General features: G+C 36.6%; 1 protein-coding gene across 2 annotated transcripts; it reads right to left on the bottom strand.

The window, feature by feature from the left end:
• Positions 1-763: 763 nt before the first annotated feature.
• Positions 764-19021, bottom strand: LOC139966155 (uncharacterized). 2 transcript variants are annotated; one of them, XM_071968900.1, is made up of 11 exons: positions 18880-19021; positions 12454-12508; positions 12017-12029; positions 11571-11700; positions 10329-10446; positions 9535-9702; positions 8550-8703; positions 8128-8176; positions 7001-7227; positions 4927-5117; positions 764-4046 (listed from the first exon to the last, which is right to left on the bottom strand). In XM_071968900.1, exons 2-11 carry the CDS (start codon positions 12506-12508, stop codon positions 3841-3843), a joined length of 1311 nt encoding a protein of 436 aa, XP_071825001.1. In that variant the 5' UTR covers positions 18880-19021; the 3' UTR covers positions 764-3840. The 2 variants fall into 2 exon arrangements, with proteins under 2 accessions (XP_071825001.1, XP_071825000.1); XM_071968899.1 differs by having other exon boundaries at positions 765-4046; positions 12454-12525; positions 18880-19000.
• Between the last annotated feature and the right edge of the window lie 11 nt (positions 19022-19032).

Raw genomic sequence — 19032 nt, 5'->3', positions numbered from 1 at the left:
GTTGGGAATATTTTGTTGTCTATAGAATCCAAAACGAATGTAATTATTCATTTCTAAACACTTACTGTAGGCCTACTGTTTATTTGGGGAATAAAAACAATGAACACGATTTAACTTGATAAGTTGTAATGGATCCTTAATATCATACTTTTCATGCTATTCCGTGTTAACATCCTGTAGCAATCAGCTGGCCTAGTCAAGTTTTACTCCAATTAATCAATTAAAAAATAGGAAGATTTCCATTTTGTCATATGGTGTTATTTGAATGTTCGTACATGACGCATTTTAGGTCTAAACTACAGGAGTTTTGACAATGTTTAGATACGAAGTGTTTCAAGCTTTAAAAGCATTGAAGACTCGCCCCAAACAGCGTGCCGCCATCATTAAAAAGTTAACATTCCGTTGCTTGCAAGTGAAGTTTTCTGCTTGTCGCTACAAAATGCAGACAGTAATGAAACGTGATACCTTGTTATCTTTAGCTGGACCTGAGATGTCCATCGCTGAACCGTTTGTACACTGTGCTGTGGGTATTGAACGCAGCTATATGTACTGACTGTACACTAGTGTCTAATTACAGAAGGTAGCCAGCTGTGTGCGTATTTTCTGTGGTGTCTAACACTTCTGTTACACCTCATTCGAAACTAGGTCAGATTACCGGCATCAGACGTTTCTCTTTGTGCGCGAGTCTTCACTCCCTTTAACTTTTCGAAAGATACAGGCGCACCGGAGAAGGGAAGGGGCTTGCAATGGAGAGGATACTACGCTGCTCAAACTTTAATCACTAAAGGAAAGAAACGAAAGAGTCCAGTGGATCGAATTGCTTAAGCGTGGTAACTAAATTTCCTTTCAAGTTTATTCATATTCTATCTTTCATTTATCCGAAAGGAGCTTTTAACAATTTGGCCAAAATTTTGACATATGGATATAAAGAGGTCTAGGTCTAGCGAGTTATACTAAAAATCACACTGTATTATTCATCGAACATATCTTACTGATGATTTTCACTTTTTATTTCTTTGCATCGTATATATATCAATGAATCAACAATTACGATCTTACGAAAAACTATAGACCCCAATTGCGTTCAGAGTGCAGGAGAGCCACGATCTTAGCGAAAAATTGTTGAACCATTTGGTAGACGGTAAATTAATTTACCCAAACTACACCACTTGTCACTCCAGCTGCATGACTGCATAGGTTACGAGTATCATCGAAACCAAATATCAGTTTCGAAGACAGAACCATTGATACAATATATCTTTATGACATCAATACTTCTAAGTTTTCTCAACTTTGGATCAAACTTTCATGATGTAGTCCATTATTCATATTACGACAGGAACTTTTTTTCTGTTCTTCAAAGTTTACAAGAAGTAACAAAAATTGAGGGAGTACTTTCAGATTCTGATGAGATGCTTTAGAGATGAAAGTTCTTATCACTTTCTCAGTTTCAACAGATGTTCTATTGTTGTATGATAATGGCTACAGATAATGTAAGAGAAAATTTATTTACAGTTAGGATAAAAAAAATTTTTTGTTCTTGCACTTAGATTAAAACTTTTTAAACAATTATCAAAAGATGAAAATATGCATCTCTAAGATGTGCTGACATTGCTGTTTATCAATATGTAATGACATCCTAATGGAAACAACAATCATGGCGATAAACCACCACTATCATCAAAACTACGGTATGAAATGTTTCCCAAAAGAAAATGAGGGCTGTATTGAAGAACTTCGCATACATTTACTCTGATTAATTCGCAGATGACATGGCAAGGGTCCTACCTGCACTGCATAATATTTGTCACAGGAGTTCTATTTGTAATGCATAATGTTGGTATGTAATGTTCATTTTTGAGTAGTCGAAAGATATACATAATACAAATGTGTTCCTAATTCGTCTTTCTGCTGTGCAAGCAGTTATTTTGTTAAAGATATATATTTCTATTTTTGTTGTTATTAAAGCCAACTTGTTCTTTGTTTTGTTCTTATTAAAAGCCAACTTAAGTGACCCCTTATCAAACAATGGTACTACCCAAAGCTTCGAGTACATGGACTATTGTATAGGGGGTTTATAAATTCTGTATCAAACACAACATACTTAAACATTTTAAGACATGTTATTTACATTATATTATCAATAGTTTTTAATTTAATAGTACCAAGTACAATTTTAATAATTCCTTTGATAACTTTATTCTACCTATTGAATGTGTCTTCTAACATTGACAAAGAGTGCAGAACTTACATAGTAATAGCAGCCTTCTGAGAAATGACGACGACCTGTCGCCTGCCCAAACAACAAAATCTTAGGCTTTGAGTACAGCGTTTCTGTATGTTGCCGTGTTGGACGAATCTAACCGTAATAGCAATTACAGACTTTGTGATCTGCGTTATAGTCATTGCCTACATTGAAATCCGCGGTCCCCCTCACAATTTTGCGAGGTCAATAAAAGTGACTCCATAGTTTTCCCTTTCGGGAAACCAAAAATTGGAGAGCCTTCAGTGTAGGACCCCTGACACCGAGGGGGGGGGGGTTGACGGTACCCCCAAAATGGTCCCATATATTTACCAATGATTTTCATGTGGACTTGGTGTTGCTTTAGGCAGCAATTTCAACACAACTGAATGTGAATCTGACTCCTGGACCCACAATCTCTAAACTTTGTTGGAGTCCCTTGTGGAAAGGTGCTCATATTTTACTGTTTAAATTTCCAGTTCATTTCTTGTAGCTTCTCATTGACTAGCACAAAAGCCTGTTATCCTTCGTCATAGGTATTCAACAATTATTTATATATTGTACAACATTTAACCGACAGGTAATGTGAACTGTAAGTTAGACATATTAAAACTTGCACATATATCAAAATCAATGAAATTTGTAACATCCTATTTATCTGATCCTGTCGTAACTGTAGAAGACAATGACCCCAAAAAATATTAAACTTCACTTAATTTATCAAATGATATGGTAAGTTACACAGGCCTTTTACTATACCAACAGAAATTTCCTGGTCACATTTTTTAAGTTTTCCATGTCTCGTTGTTTAAGTAGCAATAGTAAGGACAGAAGAATGAAGGCCTAATCAATATTTACAAACCTGTCTTTCAATCTCATTTTGACTGACCTAGATGTGGATATATTCTATAGCCATCATTTTAAACATTTAAAATGGAGTTCAATCAATCTAAATGAAACTGAATACAGTCCAATCTTTTCTGTCCAACTTTGTCACAGCTGGTACAGGGGCGGTACGGCAGGTCCGGCAAACGCCGGAACAATATTCATGGTGCAAAAAAGAAAAGAAAAAAAGTAGGACTAAGAAAAAAAAATGGCAAAAAATAAAGAACCAAAATGAAACATACTTCAATGATATTGGGAATGAATTTATTCGAGGTAATGAACATCGATTGCACCAGTTTGGGACCTCCTCTAATATGTAAATTAAATCTTGTTACCTTTGAAATCTTGGTTTTTCATATGACACATGTGAACTGCTATTTCATGCAATCTGGGAGGTATATTTTTCAATAATTTTCAATAATGATGATGGCAAGTAGGCTAAATGTGACTACTCTGGCATGGCAGGGGTCTTGTTTTCAAGCTCGGGAAGTGCCATTTTCTGCAATTTGGGAGGCATTTTTTCAAAATTTTCTCCATTACGCTACGCGCCAGCCATGGTGGCGCTTAGCGTAGTTTGACCGACCAAACGTCCCCCCGATAATTATGATAGATGTCCTCACTCTGATCTGCCGTACCAATCCCAAATAGTTTCCGATGCCCCTGTGGTAGAGATAACTGATAAAGGATATGTCTTTTAAAATCTGGAATTCTGCCTAACGACCACTTTGTCCCATCTGCCTGGTAAACTCTTGAAACTGGTCGAGTTCGTCCTGGCTGACTGTTTTCTGGCAAGACTCCAGTGATCGCAGAAGATCCCTGACGGTCACATTCCGAGGTTTCACCTTCTCTTGAGGAAAATCTGAGAGAACACCCTCTATACCTCCACTCTCCTGAGATAAACAGGGTGTATACGTCTGGTCTACAGAGGGGGAAAGGTTGATTGCCAATAAAGAGAAAATATAGATTGAAGTAGGGAGAGATTGAGTTGTCCAGTTGTCCATCTAAGCACTTCACCCTACCCACGCCCAAGCCCCCCTCCCTCGTCCCCACATACATACAATTAACATATCTAATTTGAAATGGTTATCATCATACCCCCAAAATAATTTTTTTTATTATTAATTAAAACTAAACAAAAGAGAATGCTAGATGGGTTGTAAATGATGTGTGTTCTTCTTGTTTAAGAAATACCAAGTGCTATACCATGGTTGTTTGTCAAGTAAGCACAACTTTGGTATAACAACTAATCAAAGAAATACAAAACACTGCATTTTATGAGATAAACAACAACTGTCAATGAACAACTGTCTGCTTAAGATTAATCTGGGAAATCAATATTAAAGGGTGTGAAGACTCACGCTAAAAGAAACGTCTAATGCCGGTAATCTGACCTAGTTTCGAATGAGGTGTAACAGGTATGTTAGACACCACCATCGATCCCAGAAAATACACACACAGCTTGCTACCGTCGGTAATTATACACTAGTGTACAGTCAGTAATTACAGCTGTGGTCAATACCCACAGCACAGTGTATATAGCAGCGATGGACATCTCAGGTCCAGCTAAAGATAACAAGGTATCACGTTTCATTACTGTCTGCATTTTGTAGCGACACAAACAAAACGTCACTTGCAAGCAACGGAAAGTTAACTTTTCAGATGGCAGCACGCAGTTTGGGGCGAGTCTTCAATGCCTTTAAAGCAGGTTAAAGCAGAAAAGAATTTGTAGCACTAGGGAAGACAATTCATGTGAAAATAAAAGGCTTCAAAACATTATTTGGGACTTTAAACGTGCTCACCCGGCAGTTCCTTCCAATACGTAGCCTTCTGCATGTCATGAATTGGTTCAAACAATGCAGAGAGTATAACATTTGATATGTCACTGCCAGAGTAGCCTTTGGTCTGTCCAGCAAAATCATCCAATTCTTGTCCTGTTAACTGAACATCACTCATAGCGGAGTGAATTTTAAACAATGCTTTCCTTGCATTCCTGGAAAGAAAACAAACAGATTCCTTAAGAGAAAACCTTGAATGCCCATGTCCTCTGGAAGAAGTTTCGGAAATAAGTACTGGACATTTCCATCATTTTCAGAAAAGAAAAGCACTGTTCAACATTAATTTGAGACATGGAGGTCTTGTGATGTCACTTTGTGTCAACACTAATGTATCAAAAAATCAAGGACGGTTTAAAGTTGATGTTATGAGAATATCCTCATCTCTTGCTCATGTAACTAGGCTGGCCAATGGTCAAATATGGTTACTCATAACTCTAATGACAGCAAATCTCCAGCCGTTGCAGGGCTTTGGTGGGTTTTTCATTGGTTATTAAAGGGTGTGAAGACTCGCACAAAAAGAAACGTCTAATGCCAGTAATCTGATCTAGTTTCGAATGAGGTGTAACAGAAGTGTTAGACAACACCATCGATCCCAGAAAATACACACACAGCCTAGCTGCTACCTTCGGTAATTAGACACTAGTGCACAGTCAGTATACATACTGCTGTGGACAATACCCACAGCACAGTGTACAGTGTACAGCGATGGACATCTCAGGTCCAGCTAAAGATAACAAGGTATCACATTTCATTACTGTCTGCATTTCGTAGTGACAAGAGAAAAACATCACTTGCAAGCAACGAAAAGTTAACTTTTTCAGATGGCCGCACGCTGTTTGGGGGGAAGTCTTTAAGCAAAGAGGGAATGGTGCCAAACTCAGTGACAACAGCCCTGTATAGTCTTTGCCTTAGTGAAAACACATGAACACAATCATTTTCATAACCTTATGGGTATCATCATAAATACCATAGATATGTAAAATTAAAAGTGTCAACGAATTGTTGGTAGGGAATGCCTTTTTATCCCCCACAATTGTAGCATTTTTCGGAACTAAGTGTCCAGTTTAAAGTTCATGTGTTATAATATCATCCCTTAGGGTAGCGTTAAATTAACGAGACTCTATTTGGACGGTAAATTGCTGGTTATGCTTCAACATTTAAACAGAACTTGCAAAATATCTCTGGCACGTTTTGTGACAATTTTTTAGAGTATATGTGTATAGCTTAGATTTTGTGTTCATGTCTGTTTTCACACACATGACAGGCTGACCAATTCATTCTTACACTTAATTAAAACACAATCAAAAGAATCTTTCCTCTCTGTGCTTCATGCTAGATAAGCATGCTCTGGAGAAGGGGGGGGGGGGAGGAGCATTGGCATAGCTAGGGGTGTCAAGGGAGGGCACGTGCCCGGGCACCGGGTTTAAGGGGGCCGCTGAAATGGGGGATTGAGAGTAAAAAAATAGCACTTTTTAGAAAAACATGACGAAATTGATGTATGTCGTCAGGCATGAATATTTTCCAGTTACTAATAAGAATCTGAACTGAATATAGTTGTTTTTATTAGCAAATTTATCGATTGTGATTTTTTTTCAGTCCATTTCGACCGTTTTCTCTTTTGTTTTATTCTGTTCTGTATTCTGTACTGATTACATCACAGAAATTTCGGGTATTTCATTATACAGTTCCAAGGCAGTAGATTTTGAAAGGTGGAAATATCATATGCGTAGGAGCACAATTTGATTTAGGGGGGGGGGGGGGTGTAACGACTTGCCCGAAATATATAACCAAAATTCAGTAGTGGGGTGGGGTGCAATTTCTACTCTTGCACCCGGGGGCCAAAACATCTAGCAACACCACTGGGGAGGAGGCAGGGGGGGGTGGAATCATAGGGATAAAAATAAAGAAATTGACATATTAGGTTCATATGCTCTGTACTCACAGTGTAAATCAATTACTTCTTAATACTTTGTCATTTTTATATTTTTCATCATTTATCTTTGACAAGAACAAAGAGCGCCATCATTCGAACACTTACTCGTCTGGCAGAGGTATGTAGATCCTTTTCTGAAATCTTCTAAGGAATGCAGAATCCAACTCCCAGGGTCTGTTGGTGGCACACATCAGAAACAATTTCTCCAAGCCAGACGGATTGTCCACACCTTCCATCTGTCTCAACAGTTCTGTCTTTATTCGTCTGGTGTGTTCCTCTTCTCTTGAACTACGACATCGGCAGATACTGTCTATCTCGTCAATGAATATCACCTAGCAAACAAAGTACACCAGGAAAACTTCACTTCGGTCTGCATCAGTGGCATTCCCAAGGGGTGGCCTGGGGGGCTCCCCCAAAAATATCGTGCCCCCCCAGGTGCGATTTGTAGTGTATAAAAAAAAGTACTCAAACGAAAACTGTTTTACAAAAGGAAAAAGCGTAGTATTTTCATCAGTAAAACTTCCTTCCACCGACCATCACAATAACCAATTGTTTTTTCTCACTAACAAAGTCACAGTAATAAACATTGTGGCACCCTAATTTAGTGCTGTGACCCCCAAGGATAGAATGTCTGGCGACGCCACTGGTGTGCATCAACATTATAAAATGTGAAAACAGATGGAAAAACGATCATTACCTTTCAAGTACCTTTTTGTGATTGGTATAGCCAATTTTGACCCCGTCTACTAGATTTTTTTCTCCAAATGCACTTTTAATTGCGGAATAACTTATGACTCCTTTCCAATCTAATAGTATTGTCACATAAACTGAAATAGTTCAATTTTATTTTCCAAAAAATAATATATAATAATAATTTCCCTTGTATTAATTATTTGAAACATATGGTGACACGTGAGGCCAATGAAATGCACTGCAGTTGGGATTATTAGTATCATACATAACGACTTCGAAAAGACCAAATACAAACGTTGCTTTAATACATGATATATGTTAAAACAGCCCAACCAACAACCAGCCAGCCCAAGTTGTTTGGTGAAGTTGAACTCAAAAGTGCTATAACACCAACGGCACTAAACGAGACACATTTGAGAAAGCGAAGTCCTAATTTCTCATACTGATGAAAAAGCTTTCTTATTCTCAAATTTGGTAATTACAAGCTTTGACAACCAAAGAGTAAATGTATCAAATCTCTCAGTGGTGAGAATACTTACTGATCTGCCTGCTTTGGACATGGCATGTTTGAAGAGCTCCTTAATTAACCTGCGGAGGAAAAAAATGGGAGATTAAAGTGATATGCTAAATCTGACAAAAGCAATCAACATATGGCAGCACTCAATATTGATTCAGTGTTCAGGACATCGATGAAATATAACAGATTAGAAGTGGTCTTCAGTTAAAATGCTAATTATGAAGTTTTACAAATAATTAGTATTTTCTTCACAATCTGCACATATTGGATCCCGCAATTTCATTGTTAAAAGGAAGTTTATACTTCATATATGATGCTGAAAACACAGGCTTTAACTACGTGCCTGCTCTTGTAAAAACGCTACTTTTGAGGTGGGATTAATGAAGGACGGACACATGATCTTCTAAGGAACTTTGAGTGAAAGACGGAAGGAAAATGACTCACTTTTCGCTTTCACCAACCCAAGAGGAGATCAGGTCAGAGCTGGACACGCTGTAAAATGTGGACGAGATCTCTGAAGAAACAGCTTGTGCAAGTCGAGACTTTCCTGTGCCAGGGGGTCCATAGAGTAAGATTCTCCTCCAAGGTTTCCTACCTCCTAAAAATATTAAATGATTGGAAAATCTTATGCATACTCCATGACATCAATAGGTAGCGAGGCCTACTTCATATAAAAGAATCATTTTTATTTCGTGCCCACTTTGCTTCCTTAAAAAATTATATTTCAAGAAAGTCTGGTAAATCGTGTTTAAATTTATGAAATTGTGTTTAGACAAAGCAAATTCCAAATTTCCCTGGCTGATTTCGATAGGGGCATGACCTTATATGGACATGGCTGTAGGGGCTCTCTTGTAGAGGAGAGGGGGTGGGTCCTACCACAGAAATAAACTGAAAAGCTGAGATGGCAAATGCTGCATTCTGAAGCATATCTAGACCATAAATAAGGTCTATAATTAGATCTAAAGGTTGTGCTAATAAATACTTTGGAATATTGAAAAATGCCCCAACTGAAGGTTTTTCCCTCAACTGATGATGGAGATGGAAGGCATGATCTCCCACCCCACCCAACCCCTTTATTGCAAATGCCTCCGACAGTAACATATTTCTTAAGAAGTTTCTTAAACATGGATATGACTTTCTAGCACAGTCTAGGGGAACACTGATGAGGGCTATTTCCAGGTAACAAAATTAGTTATACACAGTATGGGCAAAATATTCAATTCATAACCAAAATTTGGGTAATTTCTTAAAATTTCTTTAATTAAAGTTGACAATAATACTTGTGTTTTAATGAGCTCAATTCTAAGTAGCCATGTTGTAAATACATATATCAATTGGATGAGGAGGGGAGGGGAAGATGGGGTAAGGGAGTGGGTGATTACTAATGTTATTTTCAATGACTGGAATCATGCACAGGATATTGACAAACCTGTAAAGAGTTGTGGATATTGCAATGGCATTACGATGGCTTCCATGAGAAGTTGTTTGGCTTCTGTCAATCCAGCAATGTCCTTGAAGGAGACATTACCAGGTTTGAGGATGGTTTCTTCAATGGCCAGATGTCGTCCGTTGGCTCTTTTGTCTTCATCACTGTTACCTGACCAAAACAAATATGGGAAGATACAACCAATTAAAATTACTTCTGGGATTGGGGATGCTAATTAGTGAATATATTAATATAAAAAAAACCTACTACTGTAGTTTGCATTCAGTAAAATAATATTGCAAATGATCAATCTGACATACTCAAACCTTTTTTAAATTTTGACAAAATGAACCTGCTTTGCTGGGTTATGTTTTTGTTCTTTATACTATTTGATTCTGAACACTTTGCTACCCAGACGCTATTTTATATTAATGTTAAATGTCAAATAATCTGTGAAAGTTTAGCTTTTTACCGACTGCCTTTTTTAAAATGAAACTTCTTGGCAAGTAAGTCAACCATTTTAATGGGAAACATAACTGATACAAATTAATTTGATCTTTAAAACAATGAAGATTTAAGCTGCATTGTGCATTCAATTGTAAACATGATCAACATGATATACATTAATCTTCAAGGTCAAACTCATTGTTTTTAGGCACTACTGTGTAGTTTACAATCAAACAATCACAAAGGGGTACGTTATTCCTCACACAATTGCAGAGAATTGAAATCTGCTGATTGTGCAAAGAGACCCATTTTGATTTGTTCAACAATGTATTGTTAATTTGGATTCATACTCTTTCCTGACGCTTGGAGGTTGTGTAGAGATGGTAGCCCAGAGTCAAGTTGTAACTTCTTTGTCCTCAATACCTTTAGGTGGTTCTCTAGGGTCAGTTTTAGCTGTTCCAGTGCTTGCTGAATGTAATAAGAAAAGAGGGTAAAATGTAAAGAAAGAAAAAGGCTAACTGAAATTAACAACAGCCTGAGGACACATTAACAAGATACAGTTAAACAGGTAGCTAATTTGGACAATAGAACAATAGAGGGAGGAAAAAACAGTAGCATTTCTTAACATTGAATAGATAAATTACCAACTAATAGAATGAATTTTTAAGAAGTAGGATAACCTAGCAGTAAATGTCCTAACAAGAACAATTCTTAACTAGGGAAACATATAATAATATAATTGTTATTTAGCCTTTGAAGAAGATCCTGCTAGGATCGAAACGTCAGGCCAACTTACTTTTACACAATATAATTGTTAAGTATAATTCTGATGGGTATAGTTCTTAATCAGTGAAATTATTAAAGTGGAGATTAACCCTTTCCCCAGTAGATTCATTTATCAATATAGTCACTGTTCATTAGCATTACATTATTTATATTTATTTGCATCACTGCAGCGAGCAAATTTACTAAGCTTCATTTCTTCCCAGCTGCAGAATCTTTAATGGTCAAATTTTACATATGTCGGGCTGTGCAGGCTTCATTTGTAATGTATGATCTAGGACAGCGATGAAGAAACTTTGATTCTGTAATATTAAGCAGACTAAATGTCTGAGAAACCTGGAGGATTATATTAACTTTTTGTTCTCTTTTTGTACTTTCTTGATGAACAGCAACCTTTAAAATGTTAACCAAAATTAGAACAGTGAATAATTTCTGCTTCATTAAAGGCGTTGAAGACTCGCCCCAAACCGCGTGCCGCCCTCTGAAAAAGTTAACTTTCCGTTGCATGCAAATGACGTTTTTTTCTTGTCGCTACAAAATGCAGACAGTATGAAACATGATACCTTGTTATCTTTTATCTAGACCTGAGATGACCATCGCTGCTATGTACACTGTGTTATGGGTATTGACCGTAGCTGTATGTAGTGACTGTACACTAGTGTCTAATTACCGACGGTGGCAAGCTATGTGTGTATTTTCTGGGATCGATGGTTGTGTCTAACACTTCTGTTACACCTAATTCGAAACTAGGTCAGATTACCGGCATCAGACGTTTCTTTTTGCGCGAGTCTTCACTCCCTTTAACTCACCTGTCTGATTGGGCAAGGATCTCTTTGGATGATATCAGAGACCATTTGAGCAGTGTGTTGACAGCCCTCTATCATCAACTCCAGATCAACATTTCTGGTTTTGACACATTCTGTGGCTGCTGCATTTAACCTTATGTATATAGCAATAGTGAACACAGTTAACATCATTTTAATAGTATGTGAATTTTATTGTTAAGCAAGTAATTGAAAATTTAATAGGGTGTTATTTCAATCTTGAACAACAAAATAATTAAGAATTGCTGCATACATTTTATAATCCATTGATGCAAAGTTTGAAATGAAAGCTCAGAGCAAGAGTTTTACAATCGGAATCCTTATTTCAACGCACACCACTTCAAGGAGTGAGATATCATTTTCTATTAATATCTAGCAATCATAGTAACTTTTAACTTGTAATCTGGCTATTTACATGGATAAAAACTTACCAAATAAAGGCTTCTGCAAAACAAAAGAAAACAAAGACATAAATGTATCAGTTAGATGAATTTTTAGTTACATGTATTTATATCATTCTTTATGTGTCCAGATTATAAACTCCTGTTGAGGAGCCACATTGCATATTGAGCAAAGCATTGAATGATCACAAGTCCAGAGAAACATCCTTTTAATTACCAAAAGTACCACATATTAAACCAGGTCAATTTATAAACAGATTATATTGTAGTGCATTGCAGTGCAAGCATCAAGCAAAACATTCATCAAGGTGTGATAATAGTTATGCATGAAATAAAACTCTTAGTTATAAACAGCATTATAGTTAATATAACTTTCAATGTCAGAGTCTCACTAAATACTAATAAGGTACTTAAAATCATTACACTAGTTTTGTTAGAAATTAAAAAAATTCTGTAAAAGTACATACCTTCATAGAGTGGGACCAATTCTTCTAGATGCTGTTCTTCACTGAAATTCATCATCTGACAATTTTGGTAAGCTACAATAGTGTAAGACAAATTGATATATTAACAACTTTGATGTGAAACTATTCAATGCAATTATCCTAAAATAGTAGCAGTACCAATAGCCAAGTATGACATTTCTTTTTATTGTAAGATAATATGTTCCTTCTTCAGCATTCACATTTCTTTTTATTGTAAGATAATATGTTCCTTCTTCAGCATTCTACTGCGATTTTTTACCAGCTGCAATGGATAAGTATTAACACTCTAAAATAGTGTACAAAGGCACACTTGACCTCTTCAATGTTATTTAAAAGAAAGGTGAAGGTCAAAGTTGGGAAATTAATACTTTTTTGCCAAGGAATAGCCCAATTAGCATGAGATATATCCCTCTAAAGTATCACAATGAAATATTTTACTCCATTTGCAACAATTTATTTGCCATTACATATTTTGCAAAATGTGGTGTCTATATTCACAACACTGACCATTATTATCAGAAACTTGGAAAAAAACATAGGTTCAAAGTAGGCCTTGGCTAATTCTTTAAACCAGGTGACAATATTAAAAATTTGGGAAAGAAAATATGGTGAATTTCCAGTCACAAAAATATTTTGTGGATGGCAATGGGTCATTGGAAGTAAGTTTTGGCCTGATGCATCTTTTTCGATTTGTGAAAATTAAAATTGTACTGTAGGTAAATTTTATCTAAGCTCTTATATCTTTTTATCATTAGACTAGGATACTTTAGGTTGTCTGATTTTTGTGTTACTATATTTAAGGCTACTATCTAATTTTAATGAATAATACATGCCATTATGTTTGGCCTTGCACATAATGTTAGGCCTAACTTGGGCATATGTGTGTATGATTACAATTAGGCTATTATTTTATTTATTTCAACTTTATTTTAAGAGGGTAGCTCGTTTAGCAATAGCTAATCTTCCACGAGGCCCTCTGATAAGACATATAATAATATAAAAAGTAGGCAAATTTTAGAAGTCATAAATACAATAATGCTTAATAAAATAGTATTAAAAAAATAGTTTTTTAAAAAGACATATAATAAAAAATAGTTATTAAAAAAGACAAATAATAATATAAAAAGTATGAAGATTTAAGAAGTCGTAAATACATTAAAAATGCTTAATAAAATAGTTTTTTTTTTAAAGTATTTAAGAAACGTGTACAGAGTAAAGAAACTTAAGAAATTTGGTACAAATAAAAGAGAAGTTGGCCTAAACAATATCAGATACAAGGCGTTTAAAATGGTTAAGATTTCTTGCTGATTTTACTCTTTGATCTAGTTTGTTCCAGTCTTTTGCGGCAATGCATAAAAACGGTTGTTATAAAAATTAGTGTGTCCGCCTGTAATGTGCAGGTTACGTGCAGTAGAGGATCTTAAATTATGATTATGAATATTCGTAACTGGTTTAAACATGTCGTTCATGTACTTCGGTCCTTGATCATTAATTGATTTGAAAACCATGGTTAATCTTCTATACATAACGTGTCTGTCAAAAGTCTTCCATCCCAGCCTGGCAAATAAATCACTTGAACAATCTTCATATGTAGCATTTAAAATAATGCGTGCAGCACTTTTCTGTAATTTAATAATTCTATCGGTATTTTGGGCAGTGGTAGTTCCCCAAACTAGACAGCAGTAGTCAAGTATTGGAAGAATGTATCCATTATAATAAAGTATGCACGTGGGAGTGTCTAAATACTGTTTAATTCTTCGTAACAGAGCTAATCTTGTACTAATAGTACTACATATGTAATCAATCTGAGCTTGCCATGTCAGGTGAGCATCAATTCTGACTCCTAAAAGTTTTTCCGTATCAGAATTCTCTAATACGATATCATTCATCTTGACAGAAATATTTCTTTGTCCTCGTAGATTATCATAGCGTTGTCTGGAACATATTAACATTGATTTGGTTTTACTAGTATTGATTGCCATTTTATTATTCTTGCACCAATTGGAAACATTTTTAGCATCAAAATTCAACTTGCTTTGAAGAGATTCAACATTGGAGCATGAAATATGGAATGTAGTATCATCTGCATACATGTCGGCTTTGCAGTGAGTTAAACATAGGCTAAAATCATTAATGTAGATTAAAAATAATAGTGGTCCTAAGATTGACCCTTGTGGAACGCCATTACTAATATTCATACATGAGGACGCAGTCCCTTTCATGACGACATACTGACTTCTGTTCATTAAGTACGACTTAAACCATTCAATAGTAGCACTTGAAAACTGGTATAATTTCAACTTTTTAATCAGAATATCATGATTTACTAAATCAAACGCTTTCCTGAGGTCCAATAGAACAGCCCCAGTCAGTTGTCCTTTATCAATTGCTTCCATCCATAATTCCATGACATGTAATAGAGCAGTTTCGCATGAGTGCTTCGATCTGAAGCCAGATTGCGCAATTTCTAATAAATCAAATTTCTTTAAGAAACTAGTAAGAGCAATATGAACATGTTTTTCCAAAATTTTGGACAAAACAGGGAGAATAGAAATTGGTCGATAATTCGATAAATCTTGTCGTGAATTACTCTTGAAAATGGGTATTACCTTTGCGACTTTCCATCTAGATGGAAATGTATTTGTTCTAATACTTATGTTTATAATACGAGTAATACTTGCATATATATGGGGGCCGCTCATTTTTAAAATTTTAGCACTTAGTTCATCAACTCCTGTTGCTTTGGAGGCATCAAGAGTAGTTAAATATTTAAATACAAAATTTTCAGATATACATGGAATTTCGAATGTTTCATCTGGAGGAATTTTAGGACAGATATGTCTTTCAATAGACGAACTATCAAAGTTTGAATGAGTTGTGTCAGTGTAGCTTCTTGCTACTGAAGTGAAGAACGAATTAAACATTTCTACTATATTAGCATTTCCAGTAATGTTCTTATCGTCAACTCTAAGTATACTGGGGCCTTCGTTGTTGGTGTCATGGTTCATTGATTGAACATTTTTTAAAATCTTCCAGATCTCCTTTGTGTTACCAACATTCTTTGAAATTTCCTTTTTGAAATAATTTTGCTTTGCAGATCGTATAAGACATGTTACCTTGTTGCGCCAGAATCGATATAAGTCAGGTTCATTTCGTTTTGCAGAGTCGCGGCTTTTCATCGCATTCAAAATGGTTGCATTGATCCACGAGGGTTGTGATTCTCGTTTTATACGTTTTTGCTTCTTAGGTGCATGTTTGTCTAGTATTCTTTTTAAACTTCTCTCCCAGTTGGAAAGGGCTTCATCAGGGGAGCTCAATTCACCTCTTGTCCTATCAAAGCTACGAAGATCATTAAAGAACAAGGATGTATTTATATTATCAATTGATCTGTATACAACAGATTTATGAGAATTTGGAATAGTCTGCCTTGTCATAAGATTGTTTTTCCAATTGAAATATACTGGAAAATGATCACTCAATCGAATATTTGGAACATCTATATCACAAATATGATTTTCATTAGTTGCATAGATATGATCAATTATGGAGGCGGTGTGCTCCGTCACCCTAGTTGGCATATTTACTAATTGTTTAAAGTTAAAATGACTAATTATCTCATTCCAACACGAAGGTATATTAGCGTGTAGATAATCAATATTAAAATCACCGATCATTATTATCTCCATGCATGAGCTATATGCCTTGCTAATCATTTCATGACAATGACCATACCATATAACCCTGGAATTTGGTGGACGGTAAACAGCACATACTAAAATATTTTTGGTAAATGGTAAGACAAGCTCAATCCATATGGCTTCAATATAATCACATTCTAACTCATTTCTCCTATTAAATGGAATGTTTTCATTGATATAAATAGCAATACCACCACCAGCTTTATTTAATCTATCTCTACGGACAGTATTATATAGAGGAACCGTGATTTCCAGATTTTGATAAGTATCGTTTAAAAATGTTTCGCAGCATCCAAATATATCAACATTCCTTCCACTTCTGTTTATAAGTGTGGGGATTTGATCTAATTTAGGATGAAGGTGTTGGATGTTTATAAATCCGAATTGGATACCCTTAGTTATATTTACATATTTACCTTCTTTACTCTGGGGTTGTATTGAATTAGTTGGGAGATCTTGACTTACATCACTCATGAGTGGGTCCTCATACGGCAAAATAAAATGGTCACATTTGTCCAATACATTAAAATGTTTAGGTGTGGGTGATATACTGACGGCACGCTCCTTCTGGCCAGCATCCTATCGGTTCCAGCAGTGGCTAGCCTTGTGACCGAGTCGATGACAGTGATGGCATTCTATCCTCCGTTCGAGACGGCAGTTTGCCTCTACATGGTTGCGTTCACCACAGTTGAAACATCCGCGGAGATTGAAGTGGTCAGCAACTGGTTGGCGGTTTTCTTTGCGGTGGCATTCCCGCTGCCAATCTTGACGAGATGAGTTGGATGTTCGTGGATGGCGATTTGGTCTACGGTGGTACTCACGTTGGTGATCGTTGTTTGAGAAACCCCTCATCTGTTGCTGCCTATGTTCATATCTGGACGTGTTGTTGTGGATAGTCCCATTCGAGCGGTGTTGACTATAGAAGTTGCGGGAGGGATTTGAAACTCCCATATGCCGGGCATTCTCCATCTTTGAGCTCTTCTTTCGAATGCAGATGGGGCCTATGATCGTTAGTTTGTTGATCAGTTTAACGGTGCCTTTTCTGTTGAGATGTACACCATCGCCATGATATAAAGATAAGTCGATTTCACCATCTGCGTATGTGAACGACGCCATATTGTCTAAAAACTTACAATCCAGCTTATTGGTGAGTTCCTTCAGATGAGAGTTCAAATCTATAATTTGTGGCGCATGATCATCACTCCGCGGACAGGGGCCCGAAATATAGATGCTTGGACTATGCCCGTTCAGTAGCTGGATAGATGTGATGAGCTCCTCGTAATCAGCGGAAATGTCGTTGACATTTGGGTTATGTGTGTTAATATCGTTTGTTCCAACATGAATTATAATATGGCTAAATGTATGTAAATCTTCCCTTTGAGCCAGAAGAGCGTTTCTCACGTCCTTGACGGTGGCTCCCGGCAGGCAATTTACCTTCACAATCTCATCAGTAAAATCATCCTCATATACGTGTTTTAAAATAGAGTCTCCGATTATCATTACTGGTCGTACGGCTAGGGGTGGTGGTGTAGGTATAGATGAGACGCATTCGGCGTAGGTGTTATGGCGGACTTGATCGGGAGTGTCTATGTTATTTTGGTTATCTGATTGTACATTACCAGTCTCTGTGTTTCTTGGCCTTGGGCTTGAAAGTTTCGCCAGTTCAGCTTGCAGAGATATAATAGTTCTTAATGCCTCTTTGAGTTGCTGCTGCGTTGATTGAAGCAGACGTGGAGTTTTAAGGCATCCCTGACAAAACCATCTTGATTTCGCTCCTTTAACAGGCTGTTTTTCCAAACCAACACATAAGAGATGGTATACTACACCACAGAAATCACAGGCGACATGCTTGGCTAGTTCACCATTGGGGTAGCAGCAGTTTGTTGAGCATGGGTCGATTAATGACGGCTCTGTCTGACACTCTGAATTGATTTGAGTGGTAATCCCGTAGCGTGTGTGATCTGCTTCCATTGTGATGTACACACTAATTCACTGTAATACTATTGAGCACTGCTTGCTACGGTAGGCACTGTGTGTAGGCCTGTTAGGATGAGTTATTCCTGTATTGCACTGAGACTATTGCTTAAGATTCTCTAAAAATTATGGTTCAAATATATATTAAAAACGTCCAAACCATTGGTATAACAACAAACGTAGTCATTAATACAAAGCTGTTCAAATCGTAAAAAATAGCCGTTAATTTGTAAAAATGTTGTAAGCTTGACAATTGACCGCCTGCTTCCTTCAGGGTACTTCAGGGTTTTTGTAGTAGATCCAATGTGAGGGTTGACATTGTTTCTCTGAACCTAGGCTAGGCCTATGCCTATTTTAAATGAATCATAGCCTAAATATAACCATAGCTTAGGCTGACCCTAGCCTAGGCCTAATTAAATAAGCTAAAGTATGAGAACAGAGTAGCCTGTGAGAACCTACACTGTTATTGTTAACCAATGTCTGGGCAACATTCAGTCAATTGTTAAATTCAATGTACTTCCGAAGTCGGCCTAACGTTACTACTACTAGTAGTAGTAAGTAGCCGAAGTTCACTATACTATTACTAAATACTAACGTTAGTCGTTTAAGGTAAACTTATGCTAGGCTACAGTATACCGTATGGTTGGCCTAACTTAGAGAATAAGTTGTTAACATCTGCGTATCATAGGCCTATCTATCGGTTTAGCCTATATCTACCATGGTTGTAACGACTAACTTTTCAAATTGCAACTCGATTGTATCACTAGTAGTAGGTAGTAAATTTATCAAGTTGTAGGTTGGCCTTTGTATATACGGTTCAGTGTTGGTTCATAGAAACCTTATGTAAAAGCTTCAATTGCATTGGTCAAAAGTTTTGCCTAAACTTAGA

Source organism: Apostichopus japonicus, chromosome 4 (genome assembly GCF_037975245.1).
Source record: "Apostichopus japonicus isolate 1M-3 chromosome 4, ASM3797524v1, whole genome shotgun sequence".
Lineage (NCBI taxonomy): Eukaryota > Metazoa > Echinodermata > Holothuroidea > Aspidochirotida > Stichopodidae > Apostichopus > Apostichopus japonicus.
This window is presented reverse-complemented; position numbering and strand designations above follow the sequence as displayed.